Raw genomic sequence first — 21,163 nt, forward strand, 5'->3', positions numbered from 1 at the left:
GATTGAAGGATCTATTTCTTTATTAAATATTCATTGAGAACTGTTTTCTGCTGTCCTGACTCTCTGAAAATATATTAAAGGTTGTTCCTACTCTTAAATAGCTCCCACTTTAGTAAAAGGAAAAGGGAGTTGGGGAGAGAGAGGAGTGGGAGCTTGAGCGGGGCTGCAGGGTCGAATGGGCATCTCCTAATCCGAAGACAGGGAGGATTCTGTTCTGCAGAAGCATGGAGGCATGAAAAACCATGGCACCCAAAGGAATTTTGAGTAGCTATTAGTAATATTGATAAGTGAACTCGTAAATCCTTTCATTTACTTAACCTAATTTTATTAGCTCCCTGTACCTTATATGTGATAGTTACTTGAAATAACAAGATTTGCATTTCATTTTTGAAAATTCTACAATTCAGACTTTCCCTGAATTAGAGTGAGTACCCCTTCTTTGCACTATAAATATATTAAAAGGCAAGCTCTTTCTCTCAGAGACTCTGACCACAGAGATACTTCCTTCTCTCAACTGTAGTACATGTTGCCTTGACACAGAGTTGGGTTGGCTTTGCACTCAGACATGCAAGAGCTCATATCCTAACCCAGCCACTTAACATTTGCTGGCTCTGGGGTCAGGGGAACAATTCCTGTATCTCTCTAAGTCTCAGTTTCCATCTCTGTAAAATGGATACCACTACTTATTTCGTGGACTCTTCTGAGGATTACATGAGATGCATGTAAAGTGCTGAGCACAATGCCTACCTAGCACATAGCACTCAGTTCAGAGTAGCTCTAATTAGCAGTCATTGGACACTTAGTAATGCCTCATACTGTAGCTTGGTTTCATGACTTATCTACCTCGTTTATTTCTACTTCTAGTGTGAAAGGACCCTGCCATACCCTTTCTGTCCCATACACACCCTTACTTGGCCCACACCCCTCAATCATCCCTACTCCTGCCCAGTTCAGGCCAAGCACAGGTGTCTGACAGAGCCAGTACTCACTGCATCTTTATAATTAAAGATGTAATGTTAAATATTAGCAGTGCAATGCCTCTTGAGGTCCATTATTCTTTTATATTTGCGGTATGAAATTTCTTTTTGGGTTCTTGCTGTGGAAAGCCAGAATCATGATTGCAGTGAAAAATCTGGGTTTGGTCAAAACTTGACTATCTTTGGCCAACGGCTATTATAAAACTCACAGACAAAACCAAACTGAAACAACAACAAAAAGCAGGTGCCTTGTGATTTTCAGAATAAGTTGTAAAAGTTCACGCCAGAACAGAGTTGGAGTAAATTCTAGGCATGTAAAAGTACTTCTTCAAAAATTCATTTTGTCACGGAAGTTTAAGGATGACTTTCAGTAAATCACAAATAACCAAGAGAATGCAAGTACTATTCTTTCTTTCCCCCTTCCTTCCTTCCCTTCTTTTTTTTATTATGTTTTATCTCCATAGAGTTTGCTTTGTTTTATTTATTTATTTATTTATTTATTTATGGCTGCGTTGGGTCTTCGTTGCCGCGCGCGGGCTTTCTCTAGTTGCGGTGAGCGGGGTCTACTCTTTGTTGTGGTGCACGGGCTTCTCATGGCGGTGGCTTCTCTTGTTGCAGAGCATGGACTGTAGGTACGTGGGCTTCAGCAGTTGTGGCGCGTGAGCTCAGTAGTTGTGGCTCACGGGCTCTAGAGCACAGGCTCAGTAGTTGTGGCGCATGGACCTAGTTGCTCCGAGGCATGTGGGATCTTCCCGGATCAGGGTTCGAACCCGTGTCCCCTGCATTGGCAGGCGAATTCTTAACCACTGCGCCACCAGGGGAGTCCCGTTCCTTTCTTTCTTCCTCCCTTCCTTCCTTCCTTCCTCCCTTCCTCCCTCCCTCCCTCCCTCCCTACCTTCCTCCCTCCCTCCCTCCCTTCCTTCCTTTCTTTCTTTTTCTTTCTTTCTTTTCTCTCCTTCCCTCCTTCTCTCTTTCTCTCTCTCTCTTTCTCTATCTCTCTCCTTCTCTCTCTCTTTCCCTCTCGCTCTCTTTTGCTGCACCACTTGTGGGATCTTAGCTCCCCGACCAGGGATTGAATCCACACCCTCGGTAGTGAAAGCTCAGAGTCCTAACCATTGGACCGCCAAGGAATTCCCTATTCTTCATATTATAGTAAAACCCCATTATTTAAAGAAAAAAACCCTTTTGCTTTTTGTCTTTTTGTTTATACCATTTATCAAATTACATCCTTCATACGCACACAGACACACACACATACACACACGATTCATACTGAACCCCCTCTGGGTAGGGGGCTCTCTGGATGCAGTCTTCAGGTTGTCTGAGGCCAATCTTCTGACCCCTGTTGGAGCTCTTGTCATTATATCACTGTGCCTGCTTGAAGCCAGATGTCTTTGTTTTACCTATGCTTAAAGTCTACATTTCATTCCAGTCATCTTGATAAATATTTTATACACGTGCAGTCATGTTTGCTTTGACTGGAATTCTGGTAACCGTTCCATGTATTGATTTGAAGTCATCGTAAGCTCAGAATGGGATTGAAGTAATAATTCACTGATAACAGTTTTGCCACTTTTCTTCCTTATTGGAGAAGCATGAGGAAGAGTTTATAAGGGACTGATGGAAACATGATTTGGCATGACCACAATTTGAATCAGAGGAAATCTCTCATTAAAATTCTCACAAGGCTTATTTAAGGAGCAAGATCTTTTGAAATCGAGTAATCTAGTGCTTACTTAATCCACACCAGCTGTGATTTGGGTGTCAGCGTCCTTGCTTTTCTGCTTGGCTATCTTCTCACTCATCTGCTGAGAGGTGACTGCATCACTGGAGAGTCTTATCTTACTGGAGTCACCTCTCCCCAGTCTTGAATCCACCCCTAGATAAAGATAAGGTCACATCAAGAAAGGGAACGTATCTTTTTTTTTTTTTTTTTTTTTTTTGCGGTACGCGGGCCTCTCACTGCTGCGGCCTCTCCCGTTGCGGAGCACAGGCTCCGGACGCGCAGGCTCAGCGGCCATGGCTCACGGGCCCAGCCGCTCCGCGGCACGTGGGATCTTCCCGGACCGGGGCACGAACCCGCGTCCCCTGCACCGGCAGGCGGACTCTCAACCACTGCGCCACCAGGGAAGCCCTGAATTTTTTTTTAGGGACGTATCATGACACCATTCTCGTGATAGACTTCTGAGGTAAGAGTTTCTGGCAGCAGCGGAGCAGGACTTTGAAATAGGTCTAAATCCTATACCTTGGATTGTTTGTTCACCATGGGCCTCGTTGCCAAGGCAGGATGAAACTCTCCTGTATGTTCTGATGTGTTCAGTTTAGCTTGACCCTGCTGATTCAAGATGGGCTCACTGTCAGTGTAATTCCTGTGACTTGTTGCTTGTGATGAAACACCAGCCAGATCTTCTCAGTTGTTCTCTAGGCCACTTGTGCAACTGACATGGACACGCCATCATTCAGAATCTCAGGGTTGCTAAGGCCATTTGAGAAGAAATCACTTCCCATCAGCCTTCTGGCTCTGTCCTAATGCCGGCAATCTGAGGACCTTGCTGTCGTCTGGCCCAGAAGAAACAAGCCAGGTCCATCTGATTCGGGGTTTCTCACACAGAGTTCACTAGAGACGCCTCTGTGAGTGGGCGTGTGTCCTGCACCACACTGTGAGCTCATCACGTTCAGCTCTTACAGCAGCAGCAGCAGCTATTTATATTAGTTCCTCCATTTGCCAAGAAAGGACTTAAGGCGACAGCTTCCATTGATCTACTTTCTTCCTGCGCACCAGGCGCTCTGTTTTATACTTTACCAACACCTCTAAGCCTCACAACTTCCCTTGTAGGTGAAATACTTTTGTCCTCCATTGAAGAAGCAGGCAGGTGCGGCACACATTAAAGACTTGCCCAGGGCCATCCAGCTCCCAAAGGCAGGGCACCCGTGGAACCAGGGCCATCTGACTCAAAGCCACTGCTCTGCCCCTAAACCCAGCTGCTCCTCCAGCAGCCTTTCTAGATAAGACGGGCTTGCTTGCTTGCGGGAGAGGGCTTGCTTGAGTTCTCTGAGGAGTTCACATCTGAGCTAAGGCCAAAAGGATAAGGAAGAACTGGCGACAAGCCATCCAGGCAGGAGGATCATTAACTGCATAGCTGTTGAGGCCAGAAAAGTGTGGCCTGTCTGACGATCTGAAATAAAGCATAGCTAGAGGGTCCTGAGCAGCAGCAGTCATGAAGTTGGAGGGGATGATAGGCCAGAGACGTAGGGCCATTGTAGCCCCTGGTGAGTTGTTGGATTTTATTCTAAATGCAGTAGGCAACATACGGGCGGCTCATTTCTGTATTTTTAATTGTTTGTTGCTGGGAGATGATGGTGGCCTGAATTGAGGGCTTGGAGGCAGAGATGAGAAAAGTGGTTGGATTTGAGTTATACCAGTATTTCAGAGACTAGATCGAAGGACTGTATGTGGTCAAGGGGGTGGTGACAGAAAGGGGAAAATCGGGGATGATTTTGAGCACCTGGGAGGATGGGGGTACCATTCCTGAGATGGGGAATACCAGGGGGTAAGGAGAAGAGGTTTGGGGATGAGGGAGGATGGGACTCAAGAGTTTTAGTTTGGATGTGTTAAGGGACGGAGGTAGCCAGTAGGATCTGATCAGGGTGTGTGAGTCTGGAGTTCAGAGGAGAACTCTGGTCTAGAGATGGAATTGTGGGAATCACAGTGTAGAGAGGATGTTTCCGTCCTAGGGTTTAGATGAGACACTAAATGGTGATGTTCCCTTTAGCTAGTGAAAGCCGCTCAAGCTGCCTGTGTGGCTGATATGAGCATTTACTCCATCAGGATGCTGGCTGCAGCGAACTGTGGAACCACAGCTGTTCTACTGCAGGATATACATTTGAAATTTATTTATGCCACCAAGGACCAGGAAGGTGAAATGCTACACTTGGCGCCAGAAAACCATTCTCTGAGCTTGTTTTCAGAAAAATCCATATCTGGATGGTGTGACTGGCTGGCTGTGTTCTAATAGGTCAGTTGTAACTTAAGCCCCAAGGGCCTTAGGGCAAGTAAATTAGCCTGAAGGTAGCTGAGATAAAGCCAGCGTGCTTGTTGTTGCCCCCAGATTAGGATCAAGGGCAAAAGAGCTGCATAGAAATTGGAAACCTAGAAGAAGCCTTGACCAGAGACAGGCAGCGATTACTTTGTGAGAATTTCACTGCCAGGAAAAGGAGAAGGAAGGTGTAGGATCACGCTGATCCAATTGAGGGCTTATACGAAATGCCTGAATAGCTTCTTAGCACCTGAAGTCCTGCGCCTCCCCTCCCAGGGGGCCTGATCCAGTAGCTCTGGCTGGGGGCTCAGGAGTCGGTATTTTCAACAAGTGATTCTGATGCAGGTGATCCGTGGATCGTACTTTGAGAACCACTGAGTTTCAGGAGCCCTTTGAGATCATCTAGGCAGCCCTCTCTTACAAGTGGGGAAACTGAGGCCTAGGGAGGAGGTGGTGCTTGCCTGAAGTGGCAGGACAAGTTGGCAAGCTAGTGCAGTTCCACCGACTTCCGTTTCTTCATCTTGCAGTTAAGTCTTTATCCAAATGGACGGGTCAGAAGCAAGCCTCCCGTTCCAACTCCCAGCTCGCCTTCCTTCACTGTATTTCTTTTCTTTTCTTTTCTGTAACACCTTCTAATCTAAGAGTCATTTACTCATTTACTGTGTTAATTGTCATATGTCTGTCTCGCCTCACTAAGATGTAAGCTTCGTCAGGGCAACGATTTGGGGAGCTTTTTGTTTTTCTTCCCACTGAAGGATCCTATGTGCCTTCAGTACACAGTGCCTGGCCTAGAGTAGGTATTCAGTGAATATTTGATGAATGGTTGGATGAAAACTATTTTGTTAAACTATACAGACGTTAACGGGCTTTGTGGGAAAGTGCCAGCCCTTAGGCATTGTTAACCCAAAATAGAGTAGAATGTTCTCTTTCTCGCTCCTTTGACTCTGGTTCGGATCCGAGGTTACAGGAACAGCTTATTGATGAGAGATTAATTAGCGACTTCCCAATAATATTAATAATAACGATAATATAACAGCAACAACAATAACGGTGATTTTTATCTTTTTTTGCGGTGCGCGGGCCTCTCACTGTTGTGGCCTCTCTCGTTGTGGAGCACAGGCTCCGGACGCGCAGGCTCAGCGGCCATGGCTCACGGGCCCAGCCGCTCCGCGGCATGTGGGATCCTCCCGGACTGGGGCATGAACCCGTGTCCCCTGCATCGGCAGGCGGACTCTCAACCACTGCGCCACCAGGGAAACCCTACAATAACGGTTATTAATAACAACAGGGATAGCTATCATTTATGGCATGTTTACTGTCCACCAAATACATACGACATGAAGTCCTACACTAAGAGCGCCACACCTATTATGAACTCGTCCAATTCTCTTTTCACCCCAAGGGTGGAGGAACTGAGATTGTCTGTTTTCCAGAGGAGAAAAGTGAGGCTCAAAGAGGGCAAGTTATTTGTCCAAGGTTACACAGCCAGTGCAGTTAGGATCTGTCCTTAACCACCAGGTACATTCAGTATTCGGTTTGGGGTGTCCTCTCTTTGGAGAAGGAATCGAAAAAGCTAAAGACGAGGCAGGCATCACCCTCCGGGGTGTCCCTGCACCAAGGACACCAGCCTCCAGGATGGTGTCAAACCACACAGGCTGGAAGGCAAGATGGATTGTTTTAGCCCGACTTTCCAGCACTTCCACACCCTCTCAAGTCTTTCCATTCTCACATTACAAAGAACCTTCCGTCTTGAACTGTGAGGCTTTTCTCACTTCTGAGACCACCTCCCTGAAGCGGACCAAGGGACATTCCCATGGTGACAGGTCACTAAGCCATTTCTAGGGAGGCCACTGCAGTGCTTCCCTCTAAAGGGAAGAGGGGGACAGAAAGAGGCTCCTTCACCCACCTTTCGATACCCTTTCCCTGGTGAGGCTTCAGGAAGGAGCTGAGGGAGCCAGTGATTCTATAAATCTCCTGTGATACTTGAGTGAGCCTTTTGAGCTCCTGAAACACTGTGCCTGTTACACTGGCTGTGAGCTCACAGAATTTCTCACCACCTGCTGTGGAGAATGTCGGCATTCATTCCCGCCCCTGCCAGCCTGGCCTGGCCTCGCTCGGATGCAGTGAACACTCCACACATACGGCAATGGCCACAAGGCCACTTGCCCGACAGCTGCAGACACAGGTGGAAGATGGGCCCCCCTGGGCTGTAGCCAAGGTTGTGTGTTGTCACACTCATTGCCGTCTTTAAGCACACAGGGCACCAGGCGCTGTGCCGACCACCCGACAGCCACGGTCTTATTTGATTCTTATAATAAACACGATGAGGCCCTGTGGCCCTACTTCTGTAGATGAGGAAGCCCTGGAACAATCGGTCCCTGGCGTGAGTCTCACAGCATCTGCAGAGGCAGAGCCACGTTTCCAACACAGGTTGAGTTGGTTCTCAAACCCGTGCTTTTGTGAGTCTGCCTGTCCCCAGCGCTGGTTAAGAGCAGGGCCTCTGGGTTTGAATCTTGACTCTGCCACGTCTCGGCCGTGAGACACTGGGCAAATCACTGAGCCACCCTCTTCCTTGGCTTGTTCTTCTGTGACATAGGGATAATAATATACTGAAATCACAGGATTGTCATGAGGATTAAATTAATTGACGTATAATGTATGCCAAGCACTTGGTGTCTGGCGCATGGAGAGCGTTGTGTAGGTGCTTGCCTTTAGTATTAACTTAGATATCAGGGCCTCTTTTTCCTTTCTGCAGGACGGAAACTTCATCTCAGAAGTTTCAGGGCTTCTCCAGCTAGCCCCCCGTCCCACCACCCCCACAGAGGGCTTGTGTCTGTATTCCCAAGACACTTAGGTAGATCATCCGTGTAAAGTGCTCACTTAGAGTGGTGCTCCCAGTAAGTGCTAGCGGTGACAAGGATGACAGTGCCGAGACTCTGGGGTGTGGGGAGACGGGGGCCGGGGGAGAGCATCTGATCCTCCGCGAGCATCTGTCCTCCCTGGTGTAGGGTCCCGAAGGAGACATGGCCACCGTGCAGATGCCCACGTCACGGGTAGGACGAGAGCCAGGAGGCAGTCATTATGCTGCATATACCAAGTTACTCTTACTTTAGTGCCCTAACAATGAATCCAATGTAATTAATTTACAAGAGAGGGGAGATGAAAGTCTCATTCATTAAGTTCCTGGTCAAGGAACAGTAAATCAAAGAGATTAACACTTAGAGCTCTTCCCAGGGGAATTCCTTGGCGGTCTAATGGTCAGGACTCTGCACTTTCACCGCTGAGGGCGCGAGTTCAATCCCTGATCAGGGAAGTAAGATCCCACAAGCCGCATGGCACGGCCAAAAAAAAAGAACTCTTCCTGGGATAAGTTGTCTCAAAAAGCCACTGACCTGGATCTTGTCATGACTATACTTTCTACCTCTCTTGTAGCTGAAGAGTTGGACAGTAGAGGACCTTCAGAAGAGGCTCTTGGCCCTGGACCCCATGATGGAGCAGGAGATTGAAGAGATCCGGCAGAAGTACCAGTCGAAGCGGCAGCCCATCCTGGATGCCATTGAGGCCAAGAAGCGGCGGCAGCAAAACTTCTGAGGGAGGCCAGGCCGGCAGGGCCCCAGGCCGACGGCGAGCTCTGGCTCGCTCGCCCCTCCAGCTGCCTCCATCATCTCTCCAGCCCCTCTGTGAACTCAGGAACGTGCGCCAGTGGCCAGGGCTGCCGTGCCGGTCAGCGCGCCGCCCTGATGTGTGCATTTAAACTGGGCAGTTATATCATTTCAGAGGATTCATGTGGGCGCTTTGAAACTCAGAGTTTTCAACCCCAGAAACAGAGACTCCTAGTTGAGTGAGAGCTGGGAAAGTGTCCCATTGTCTTTTGTTTTTCTTCTCCCAGTAGCTTTCAGTGGTTCTTTCTGGAAGACTTTAAAAAATATATATAAATATGCATATATATATAAATTATAACTAGATTCCCCACATGGCGTGGTGGCATCTCTGTATAGGTACAGTTTTAAACAGTTGCCTCTTTTCTGTAAGATTATGGTACTATGGGACATGAGGGCAGAGGACACCAGGAGACTGCTGGGGGCACTCCACCCCCTGGAGCCAACCCCACCCTTTTGCAGGGCTGCACTGACAGATTAGGTTGGGGCCTGTTCCTTTACCACGCTTTCAGCCTTGTGCAGGCCATCCTGCTTCTGGAGCTATCAGTGATGCCCAAGGGAAAGCCTTGAGCACTGGTGTTTACTTTCTGAGTCCCGGGAGAAGCCTGGCACGCTCCTTGCAAGACTGGCCTTTGCAGTTTCAACGCCTTTCATCCATCTCCACTCTCCCAACTGCCTAGAGTCACAGCAAAGACACTGCCCAGTGCCTTAAGAGGAGACGTGATCCAGCAAGGGGACAGGCCTGCCAGGAACTCCTAGCAAAGTGGAGCTGTGTTCAGTCTGCAAAAGGGAAAAGGTTTTTGAAGTTCTCATCATCCATGTGAAGGTTACACACGTGGCATTTTGCTCCACGTTCCTTACAGACAGGGGTAGAGGGCATTGCTTTTGAGACCCACATTCCAACATGTGACTGTTTTCTTTTTCATTTTACTGCTACGGGGTCTGGAAAGGGTAAATGAATATCAGACTAAGATTTGTTCTCCAGGAGACTCAACCCAGACCCGTAAAATGCCAGAGCTGGAAGGGACCATGGACACCATCTGGTCTAACAGAGGCTTAGAGAGGAGAAGTGACATGGCCCAAATCACAAAGCAAATTAAAGTAAGAGCTGGAATTGGACTTTGGGGCTCCTCACTCCTGCTTCACTGAACCAAGCAGCCCCTTCTTGGAGGGAAGACACTTGTGTCAGTTTTGGTGAAGTTGTTTCAGGGAATCCTGCTAATGGAAACTTGCTCTTGCTTTGTCTCTTCAGTAGGGGACTAGCTGTGAAGAGATTCCCAAGGGGAGCCAGATCGTTCAGTTTCAGCCATTCCATGAGCTCCACAGCATCTGCCGGACAGCAGACAGGCATCACGCGGGCAGATGTAGGGCCTAAAGCAGATCACAGGGCTTTGCAACAGACAGCACTGAGCCATCCGTCTGGAGCCTTGGTTCAAGGCCACATGTCACTTAGTCACACAGCCAAGAGCAGACAGTTGGGAAAGACAACTGTCTTTTTGTTTTCTAGTACCTCCTCCCCTCAGATAGGGGAGCTGTGACTAGGTCGCACCTAAGGATACTGTAATTTGATTCCATTATTGCTTTTGCTACCCAAACCTGGGGATCAGTGGAGAGTCAGGGAATGTTCCTCTTCTGTGGCTGGATTCTGTTCTTTACAATTACAGCAAAAGTTACCTTTTTTTAAAATGCAAGAGGTTGTTGTCGGTCTGCAGGGCTTGGCCAGCTAAGCAGCCTTGTGGCAGGTACAGACAACAGAGGACAATTCGAGGATCCCGCTACAATAATAAACGGCAGCTAGCGACCATGACCACTTATTATACGCCAGGCACTGCGCTAGGTAGGTAGGCTCTTTGTGGCAGCTCCAAACTTCCCAATAACTCTGTGAATTAAGTGCTTTATCTCCATTTCATAGATGAAGAAACAGGTTCAGAGAGAAAAAAGTTCTTTCCCAAAGTGGTACAGGTGGTAAGTGGTAGAATCAGGATTCATAGCATCACCATGTGGGACCAGTATTTACAGGGAAAAGGAAAGTCACAAGTCGTCTTTTTTTTTTTTTTTTAATTTTATTCAAGTATAGTTGATTTACGATGTGTTCATTTCTGCTGTACAGCAAAGTGATTCAGTTATACATATATATACCTTTTTTTTCACATTCTCTTCCATTATGGTTTATCACAGGATATTGAATATAGTTCCCTGTTTATCCAACAAGTCTTTGCAAAAATGAAATGACCACTTTTCTTGCACAGACTAAAAAACTCTAGCTGGCATTCTCAGGTTGGGAAACCACTGAATTAGTAGTCAAGTCTGACAGCCAAGTGAGTTTTAAAACCCTAAGTATGGAGCATGAATTTTCCTACACCATCTGCTGTGCTAATTAACAGTCCTGCCTCAGTCTCTCTCTCTTTCTCTCTCTTTTTTTTTTAAAGGATTTTGCACTTGGCCAGACAAGAGGGGAATGCCCATTATTCTCCCTTCCTAAGCTAGAGCCAAGTAAAAGAAGATTCAGTTTTCCCCCATTAATATTCTTGGGAGATGAATCTCTGAGGTTTATTTTGTTTCAAGCATGTGTGCATCCAGAATGCTGGTCCAACAAAGTACATTGCTTTCCAGTCCAGCTAGGCAGAGCCCTTTGGCCAGAAGTCAGTTTATTTTGGATGAGATGGATTTCCTGACAAGGTGTGTTTGTTTTCTTGTGACAGGAAGGCAGAGAAGCAAATCCTAGTCATTTTTTTCCTTGAATACTAAATTCAGGATAGGTCAGCTGGCTTCCGTTGAGCCCTGAGTGTCAGTCATTGCTTGAGCATTTGCGACTCAAGCTTCCAGGGGACTCTGGGCCTCTCACTTGTTCTCTCCTAGGAAACAATGACCCAGACCTAACTGTGTCTTTTAAAAATCTCAGATTCTCCAGGAATATCTTTATTGCTTCCTCACCAGTAATTTTGAAGCAAATTTCCATTTTTCTTTTTCCTTGTCCCTTCTCCCAACCACCAATTGGATGGACGGATGGATTGGTGGACGAGTGTTTGACTTGATGGATACATGGTTAAATAGATAGATAGACGGACACACAGACAGACCCAGTACTCCAAAGCAACTTAAGAACTATAGCCTTGACTCCTCCAGACTGTAGGTTCTGATCCAGGAAACATTTATTTAGCACCTGCTGCCAGAGATGTATTATTTATACCATTTAAAATTCAGTTGTGCTTACCAATATCAGGAATGAGAGAGGTGACATCATTACAGATCCTACAGATATTAAAAGGCTAATAACAACTTTATGAATAACTTTATGCTAATAAATTCAACAACTTAAATAAAATGGACAAATTCCTTGAAAGATACAAAGTACGTACCATACCTCACTCAAGAAGAAGATGATCTGAATAACCCTTTATCTATGAAAACTTAATGGCTCTGGGTGATACACGTATTACTGTCCTCGTTTGACAGATAAGGAAACCGAGGCTCAAGAGAGGTAGAGTCTGTTGCTCAAGGTCAGGTAGCTAGAATACGGCAGAGCCAGAATTCAAATCCAGGTCTTCTGATCCTCATTCCAGTGCCCTTTCTAGCATACCACGTTGCCTCTAAAGATTGCAGCTCCTTTTTTACCGGAAAATTGTTCCTGCCCAGTCCACATCCTCTCACCCCATCCTTTCTTAAGCACTATGTCTGTATTTTCACCAGGATTACAGTCATTGTATTTGGAATCCATGTTCTTTTTTGTGTTTGGAAAAAGAAAATCTCTTCTACCAGCTTGCACTCAGACCAACTTGGAAAAAAAAAAAAGCTTAAATGCTGTTGCAGACGTACAACTTAAAAATGTGAAGTTTGTAGCTTTAACTTTTTGTAACAAAAACTAATAACACTGGCTTAAGAGCCGACTTGAAATGCTATTTTATAAAGTTTGGATGTAAATAACCAATCGAGGTCAGCAGTTTGTATATGTATGAGACATAGCTTCCTCCACTGCCTTTTTTTAAAAAAATTGAGATGCTTCCTATGTGCTTTTATGTTAGAATTGTTGTTCTCCCTCCTTCCTCCTTCCTCCACCTTGTCACCTTTGTTTTAAATAAACTGTCATTTGGACCAGAGTCTATCCTCTTTTTAGAAATGAGAGCCTCCATCTATAGCCTGGATGGTGGTATTGTGAAACTTTGTGACATCGACTCTGTGGTGTGTTTATTCTGGAATCCAAAGCCAGGGGAGAGGTAGGTGGCGTAGGAAGTAAACTTTTGTTGGACACCTACTGTGTGCCAGGCACTGAGCTGGTTGTCAGGGAGTTAAAGATGAACTAGGCACAGCTCTTGCAGGCCACCTGGGGAGTCGGTTCAGCCCACAAGCATATAACATTGGAAATACTATGGTAGAAGAAAGTACATAACCTGTGGACACAGGAGGGAGCAACAGTTGGTTCTGCTAGGATGTCCAAGGAAGCTTTTCTGGAGGAGGTAATACATCCTGAACTTTAAAAATGAGGAAGAGACGGCCAGGTGGAGAAGGGGTGAGAAGTGAGGGAGATGAGGCATCCTGGGCAGAGGGACCAGCCTATACAGAGGGTCTGGTGTGAGAGTCTGGACATAGGATCACCTTGGCATCCTTCATCTCTGTCTGTCATTGATGAAGCCAGGCCATGCACTGCCCAGCATTCAGAGGGGATCGGCTGGGTCCTGCCCATCCTTATCCAGAAACAATTCCCTAGCCTGAGCCTGGGTTCTCTTAGTCTTAAAAATTTACTCCAGGGCTTCCCTGGTGGCGCAGTGGTTGAGAGTCCGCCTGCCGATGCAGGGGACACGGGTTCGTTCCCCGATCCGGGAAGATCCCACATGCCGCGGGGCGGCTGGGCCCGTGAGCCGTGGCTGCTGAGCCTGCGCATCCGGAGCCTGTGCTCCGCAACGGGAGAGGCCACAACAGTGAGAGGCCCGCGTACCGCAAAAAAAAAAAAAAGAAAGAAAGAAAGAGGCCGTGGGAGATGTGACACACACAGAGGAGAAGGCAACGTGATGACAAAGGCAGAGACTGGAGGGAGGAAGCCACGTGCCAGGAAATGCTAGCAGCTGACAGAAGCTAGAAGAGGCAAGGAGAGGACTCTACCCTGGAGCTTCTGGAGGGAATGTGGCCCTGCTCACACTTTGATTTTGGAATCTGGCCCCCAGAACTGTGAGAGAAATAAATTTCTCTTGTTTCAAGTTTGTTTCATCGTTTGTGGCAATCGGTTACAGCAGCCACAGGAAACGATACACCTTCCAATAACTTAATTTTTTTTCTTAAGGAAGTCAGTTTCTGTTGCTTGCAAACAAAGAACTCTAACTGTAACCGTTGTTCATCATTTCACTTATTTATTCTAATGAATTACCCTTTTTGATTAACTTAGTAACCTGCTGGATTCCTATCACTTACAACCTGCCTAATCCAAGACTGGAACCCGAGAATGTGGATTCTGAGTCACTCCACGTATCACCCACCATCCCCAGTCACCCAGAAAGCACGCCAGGCAGCCAGCTTCACACAGGCAGAAACAGGCCCCTGGGCCCAGTCTCTCTATTTGCAGAATGGTTTTCACTGATACACGGGAGTGGGAGTGAGTCGTTGCCTTTCTACCAGGGCCACACACAGCCTCATGATGGATGCAGGTCAGATGATTTTTCCCTGAGCTTTCCTCACACCAGCTCTAGGGACTCAAAGTCTGGAAGCTATCTGGCTCCTTGGTGTATGTCCAGCAAGACCACAAGGGTGGTGCATGCAGCCCTTCTGGTCTCTGTGCTCCGACCTGAGCAGAGCTGAGCCTAGAAGTTAGGAGGTGAGTGTGCAGGAGGGCTGGGGTGTGTGTGTGGTGAATTCATAGGCGACCCCTTGGCTTGGCTCCAGTCTCTGCTCCAATCTGGAGACTCAGAATCCACCCACATGTAGGGGCCTCCTATGTACCAGGCCCTGTGTATGCCACAGGCCTTTGCACATGCTGTTCCCTCTGCTTGAAACGCTTCCAGGCACCCTCATTGCCTAATTAGGTATTTATCCCTAGGATGAGATAGTCACTTGCTCAGCAAAGTCTTCTCTGACCTCGGTTAACGGTCCCTGCTCCATTACATGCTTATAGTTCCCTTTACTTCATAAAGCTATTACACACTTATGGGGTTATTGAATTAAAATCCATCTCCCCCACTAGCCTGTACGCTTCATGAGTATAGGAATATATATTTTGTTCCCCACTGTATCTCTGAAACCTAGTAAGCAGCTGATAAATAGGAGGCCAGGTGGGTAAAGTAAATCTGAGAAGTGGCGGGGCTCACACCGTGGGGTCTGTGTGTATGAGGAGGTGGGTGGGAGGGGGACGCTGTGGGGAACTGGAGAGCCTGCGCTTCGCCCAAAGGCATTTGAATTTTAAAAAATACACTCAGCCAAACAAAACACGTCTGCAGGCCACACGTGAAGCCCCAGCTTATGCCTCTTCTCAAAGATGTTTGTTGAATGAATGAGTAAAGAATTTACAAGGAAGTCATTTTTATTTTTTTATTTTATTTTTTTAAAGTTTTTTTGATGGGGACCATTTTTAAACGAATTTGTTACAATGTTGCTTCTGTTTTCTGTTTTGGTTTTTTGGCCACGAGGCATGTGGGATCCTAGCTCCCCGGTCAAACCCGCACCCCCTGCATTGCAAGGCAAAGTCTTAACTACTGGACCGCCAGGGAAGTCCTAGGAAGTCATTTTTAAATCCTCAAAGAGCAAGGAGGAGGAGAGAGGCAAACTGAAAGGATCTCCTTTGCGGTCTTGTCTCTGTCCTCTTAAGGACAAGGTCTCTCTATTTCCTCTTTCTCCTCAGTGCTCCACATGTAGTAGGCTGTACAAATTGGTTGATCTATTCAACGTTGACTAAATACCTGCTCCACGCAAAGCCAGGTTCAACCAGACCGTGTCTTCCATCTTGGAGCTCAGTGTGGTGGGACAGAGCTACAGTCCGGCAATGACATGATAGCGATGGCTGTCCCAGCCACAGTATGTGGAAAGGGCTGCAGGACTTTCTCAGCAAATAGAGGATTCAGCAGGCGAGTATAAAACATGTGGCCCCAGCAAGGATGAGAGGGCTGGACCTGGCCACAAGGGACAGGAGGCTCAAGCGTTTGCCCGGATGGTGACCCAAGGTAGGGCTGGAAGTCTGCGTCATGGGCAGAAGGGAACTGCCAAGATCAGCCTGGGGGGATCTAGGGAAGGGGCGACAGGTGTCGATGCGTGGCAGCTCCTTGCCACCAACACTTCAGAGCTGAGCTGGCTTTAAATCAGTGCTCCATTTGGCTTTCATCTCCCTCTGGGGCACAGATTGTGACCATCTAATAGATGGGCTGAACTGTGGAAATGGAGTAGGTCCTAGCATAGCTGGTCTAGACCTCAGGCCTCAGGCCAGGGCCCCTTCAGATTTTCTGTATCTTAAGCCAGCCCCGGGAGGAAGCTTCAGGACTATTGTTTAGCAAGTCTTGCCCATCCACTAGCCTCCTACCTAGTCCTTCCTTTAAGACCTCATCTTTGAAAGCTGACTCCTGTTGGAAGCTCCTGGAAAAGAACCACAGCTGAGGTCCAGGAGCCTACATCTGAATCCCCTGCCTGGTCCTTTCCCTAGCTCTAACAGAAGGTTCTAACTCTATGAACCAACTCTGGGGGTTCCATGAACCCCCTACAACCACATGCAAATTTTGTGAGGGCAGAAGAAAGACCAGTGGAAGGAACATTGCCTTGGCAGAGACCCACGAGCTGGGATTCCAACCCTGGCTCCACCACTTCTAGTTGTGCGGCATCTGGGCAAGTCATTGTGCCTCTCTGAGCCTGTTTCCTCATCTGGGAAATGGGGACGATTCCCATCCTCCAACAGAGGGCCAATGTGACATGGCTAACAGACAGAAGGCGCTCAGGAATTGTTAGCGTCCTTTTGACTTTCCCTCTTTGGCTCATGCCTGCACTGTGGGTGGCTTGGAGGTTCGTCTAGAAAGGTCTCTGGGGTGCTCCCCAGGCTCACAGAATCTAGGGTAACACTATGCTGCTCTGCGCCTTTGGAGGAAAGGACCCGGCCTCCAGGTGTCATTTCTGAAGCCAGAGTGAGTGATACTGAGAGGCCATGCCACCAGGAAGAACTTAAGCAGGGGAGGAATCTCTGCTCTGTTTCAGCTCACTGCAGGGGTGTGGGAAGGGGGGCACGGAGCCCTGGTTTTAATAAACCTGAGAGTTTGGAGGCCCACTAGTGGCCTCCAGGTCTTCAGATCTTCCCTCCTGGGAGGTCTCTCGGGAGGTCTCCAGAGACGCCTCCGACACTCCGTCAACGCTGCTCAGCAAGTCCTCAAACTCCCAGTGGTCACTGTTGCGCACGGCAGCCTCCAGGGCCTTCTGGCGTCGGTAGAAGTGGGAGAACTTGTTGAAGATGATGGTGATGGGGAGCGCCACCACCAGGATGCCCCCGAGGATGCAGCCCGACGCTGCCAGCTTGCCGGCCACTGTCACCGGCACCACATCCCCATAGCCCACGGTGGTCATGCTCACCGTGCCCCACCACCAGCAGGCCGGGATGGTGTCAAAGCCCACATCCTCCTCCTTCTCGGCTGTGTAGGCCACGCAGGAGAACACAGACACACCCACGGCCAGGTACAGCAGCAAGATGCCCACCTCACGGTAGCTGTGCTGGAAGAGAATGCAGGAAGTCAGAGTTGGTGAACTTACAGACCCGGTATTGGGCACATGGGGAAACTGAGGCCCAGTGAGTAGAAGGGGCAGGTCCAAAGTCACAGAGCAAAGTGGAGCTGGTGCCAACACCCAGGTGCCCTGCCTGCACACTAACGTCGTTCAACTACAGTAGCCAGCAAATCGCCCTGAGACTGAACACAGGCCTGATTTCTGTTGTCCAAAGTGCCTGCCTGCTAAACCATGGCTGTTTCTTCTAATGCAGGGGCCACTGGTGGGGCCAGCCAGTTGATGGAAAGCTGGTGATTTTTACACTGTTGCAGAACCAAGAGAGAACCACAGTTTCTATGCCACAATGTAAAGAGTTGGTTTCATGTCCTTTTGACTGGTCTATCCCATTTCTTAAGTACAAAAGTATTTTCTGCCTCTCGAGGAAGCTAAGAGGATATGTAAGTTCCCTGGACCACCCACTGGATGCACTAGCCTGTGGGTGTGTATACTTGTTCTGCCCCCAACGCCTTATGGCCCTGATGCTCGAATAAGGCAGTTCTGTCCCCCAAGGGACACGTGGCAACGTCTAGAGACATTTTTGGTCGTCACAGCTGGGAGAGGTGCGCTACTGGCATCTAGTGGGTAGAGGCCAGAGACGCTGCTAATCACCCTACAATGCACAGGACAGCACCCCGCAACCCGACAAAGAATTATCTGGCCCCAAATGCCAGTAGTGCTGAGGCTGAGAACCCCTAGTCTGGAACAGGGCCTCCCAAACTATAAGGTGCAGAGAAATCATGTAGGGGGAACTAACTGAGTAGGTCTGGGGTAGGGCCACAGGTTTTGCAAACTCCCAGGTGATTAGGAAGCTGCTGCTGGCCAGGGGCCTGGCTTTGAGTAGCAAGGCTCTCATCCAAAGTCTTACACCCGTGCCTTGGACGCTGCAGCTTTGATCAGCACGCTTCTCCTTCCCTGCAGAAAAAGCTAGCAGCATCAGGCCCTGGCTTCCTGCATGGTGGAGGCAAGGCAGAGTTCTAGGGCGGACTGTCCCTGGAGAAATGCTCAGTTCAGGGGTCTGGCTAATGGAATTCCCTCTACCTGCCCTAGCAGTCTGCCCAGGTCGCCCTGCCTGCACCCAGCATCCTGGCTGTCCTGCCATGAGAGCACGCAAACGGCTTTCCTAAGCCACGGGTGGAAGGGGTCTTCCAGCACCTTTTAGGGATTCTTAACAGGGTTGCATGGAGCTTTGGGAGAAAGCGGTGCTAGGGTCAGGACCAGGTGGATGCTTCTCTGGGCTGTACCACTTACTTGCTGAGGAACCTCTGACAAGTCCTGCCACCTCTTGGAGCCTCAGTTTCCACATCTGCAAAGTAGTCACAAAAATACTTGCCCCTGTTTAAACCTCTCACAGGATCCCCTATTCCCACGGGAAAAAGACCAAAATTGCGGGCCAAGAGTTGACGACCCTTCAGTGCCCTGTGCCCCACTCACCTCTCCAACCTCCTCAGTGGGCACACCCTTCCCTCCATGTCCCCCTCCCGGCATCATCCTTTTCCCTCTCCAGGCCTTCTTCCAAGCTGTTCACGTTGCCTCCCTCCCAAAACCAGGCTAATTTCACCCCCTTGAGGGTAAGCTTGCCAGGGCAGTGATTCACCCCCAGTGCAGGCCCTGACACGGGGCGGGTGCTCCACAAATTGCAACCAGGCTTTAAAAAGGCCACCCTCCAACCTCAGCTTCTTCATCTACGGGAAGGGAATAAATAATAGCATGTTCCTGAGGAAGCTGTCCTGAGGATGAAATCGATGATGGATGTGAAATTGGCACAGAGTTAGCAGCAGTCAGTAAGTGTTAGCTCTGGGGCTATTGCTAGACTTAGCCTATGAAGGGTGACCTATGGTACCCGTGCTCCCTGATAATGGCAGCACAAAGGCTCAGCAGAGAAGCCAGTGAGCATCCTGCTTGGCATGTTTTTGTGATGTTTGACAGACAGATCCAAAGTAACCTTTGTCTTGTTTTTGTTATTGTTGTTTGTTTTTGTCTTTTGGTTTGGTTTTGGAAAGAAAGACAAGCAAAGCTCTGCCTCGGTTTTCCGTTTCTCTCCTGGGAAACAGGTTAACAGAAAGACCCTTCTTACAGGGCTATTGGGAAGGTAGGACTGGATGTGAAATGCACACCTGGTGTCTAGCCCCGTGTGTCTGGACACCACAGGCTTGGAAGTTCCCCTGCTAACCTGCCCCATGGTTACACCCGCCTCCCCGAAACCCCTAACCCTACCTTGAGCGTTGCACCCAGCGAGCGCAGCCCAGTGGAGTGGCGCGCCAACTTGAGCACGCGGAAGATGCGCATGAGACGGAACACCTGCACCACCTTGCCCAAGTCGCCCAGCTCCTCGCCACCCGCTCCGCCCCGGTCTCGGAGTGCCACGCCAGCCAGCAGCGTGAGATAGAAGGGCAGCACGGACACGATGTCGATGAGGTTGAGCGGGTGGCAGAAGAAGTTGCGCGTGCTGGGCGCTAGCAGGAGGCGCGACGACACCTCGAAGCTGAACCAGGCGATGCAGAAGTACTCGAGGTGCCGCAGCACCGGGTCGTCGCGCAAGCCTTCCGCACTGCGGCCCGCGGCCACCGCGGCCACGGCGGCCGCTGCCTCGCGGGCCTGGTACTCGGGCAGGCTGTGAATGCACATGGCGGCGATGGAGGCGAGCACCACGCCGATGGAGACGCAGCTGAAGAGCTTGCTGGGCAGCGAGTAGCCCGGGTTCTCCATGGTGAGCCAGAGGCGGCGGCGCAGGCGGCCGCAGCGCACCGCCCGGTAGTGCGCTAGCTCTCGCTGCACGTCAGAGATCTCTTCGGGGCACGGGCCCACGCTGCTCAGCGTGTCGCTGTCCTCGTCCCAGACGCGCGGTCGTGCCACGCGCCGCTCCAGGTAGCGCGCACGGCAGCACGTGGCCAGCGCGCTCTCGCCCAGGCCCCAGTAGTCGGCCTCCTGGCCGAAGGCGAAGACGCACTGCTCGTCGAGCACGTGCAGGCGGCCGGTGCGGTAGAAGTGCAGCAGGCTCAGGAAGAAGCCCGGGTGCCGATCGAAGTAGAACTCGCGCGCCGCCGCATCGTAGTCGTCGCACAGGCGTCGCGCCTGCTCCTCCGACGCCGCGGCCTGCAGGCGGCCCAGACGCGTGCCCGGGAACCGCGCCAGGGCGCGGGCGCTCAGCCGCCGCCGCACGCCGCCCACGTTCACGCGCAGCGCCTCGTCGCTTCGCCGCCAGGGCACCCGGGCTCCGGGCCCCGGGCACTCGCTCACCATGGCTGCCGCGCGCTGGCCTGCGGACAGGGGATGGGCACACTGAAGGGGGCGTTCCCGGACGGCCTCCCTTCCACGAAGACCAGGTCTAAATCCCTTCCCTGCTCCATCCCCAGCCAGGGGCGTTGGAGGCGCTATGTGAAGCGTCTGGTACGCCGTAGGCACACAGTGTCAAGTGCCCTCCGGACTCAAGAGTCAAACTTGGGTTTGAATATCCCTCACTCCCCACTCCCCCACTGGGGTCCTTGGCCAAATCACTGAGAACTCCCCCCACCCCTTCACTTTCATAAAGTGGATGCTGAGATGTCCCTTGGAGGACTATGAAAGCTGTAGGACGGCAGGATGTCCTGACCCCCGGTGGCCGCTCATTCAGGACGTCTCCTTGCCCAGACTGGGATTTTCGCATTCCAGAGGCTTCCTATGGGACCGTGCTCAAGCTGGCACTCTGAAGCTGGGTTTCCTCCTCTACACAGCGGGATAGTGAGCATTACTATCTAGGGTCGTTGAGAGAATCCGTTTAGACCAGAAGTTCTTAAGG

The 21,163-nt window shown here is 49.7% G+C and overlaps 2 protein-coding genes across 2 annotated transcripts in view; one reads left to right on the plus strand and one right to left on the minus strand.

Annotated features, from left to right (window-relative positions):
• STK4 (serine/threonine kinase 4) overlaps window positions 1-12,752 on the plus strand; it is an 89,724-nt gene extending 76,972 nt beyond the window's left edge. Inside the window, exon 11 of the mRNA XM_082856298.1 lies at window positions 8,447-12,752. Coding sequence (XP_082712424.1) covers window positions 8,447-8,605 — 159 coding nt within the window. The 3' untranslated portion in view covers window positions 8,606-12,752. The remainder of the gene's footprint in view (window positions 1-8,446) is intronic.
• A 4,120-nt stretch (window positions 12,753-16,872) lies between these two features.
• KCNS1 (potassium voltage-gated channel modifier subfamily S member 1) lies at window positions 16,873-20,751 on the minus strand (the record flags this gene model as incomplete). Its single annotated transcript, XM_082856299.1, has 2 exons — window positions 19,603-20,751; window positions 16,873-17,337 (listed from the first exon to the last, which is right to left on the minus strand). The coding sequence occupies exons 1-2, from the start codon at window positions 20,626-20,628 to the stop codon at window positions 16,873-16,875; spliced, it is 1,491 nt and encodes a 496-aa protein (XP_082712425.1). The 5' UTR covers window positions 20,629-20,751.
• Window positions 20,752-21,163: the final 412 nt, after the last annotated feature.

The sequence above is a fragment of the Leucopleurus acutus genome (assembly GCF_964270905.1).
Source record: "Leucopleurus acutus genome assembly, chromosome: 16".
Lineage (NCBI taxonomy): Eukaryota > Metazoa > Chordata > Mammalia > Artiodactyla > Delphinidae > Leucopleurus > Leucopleurus acutus.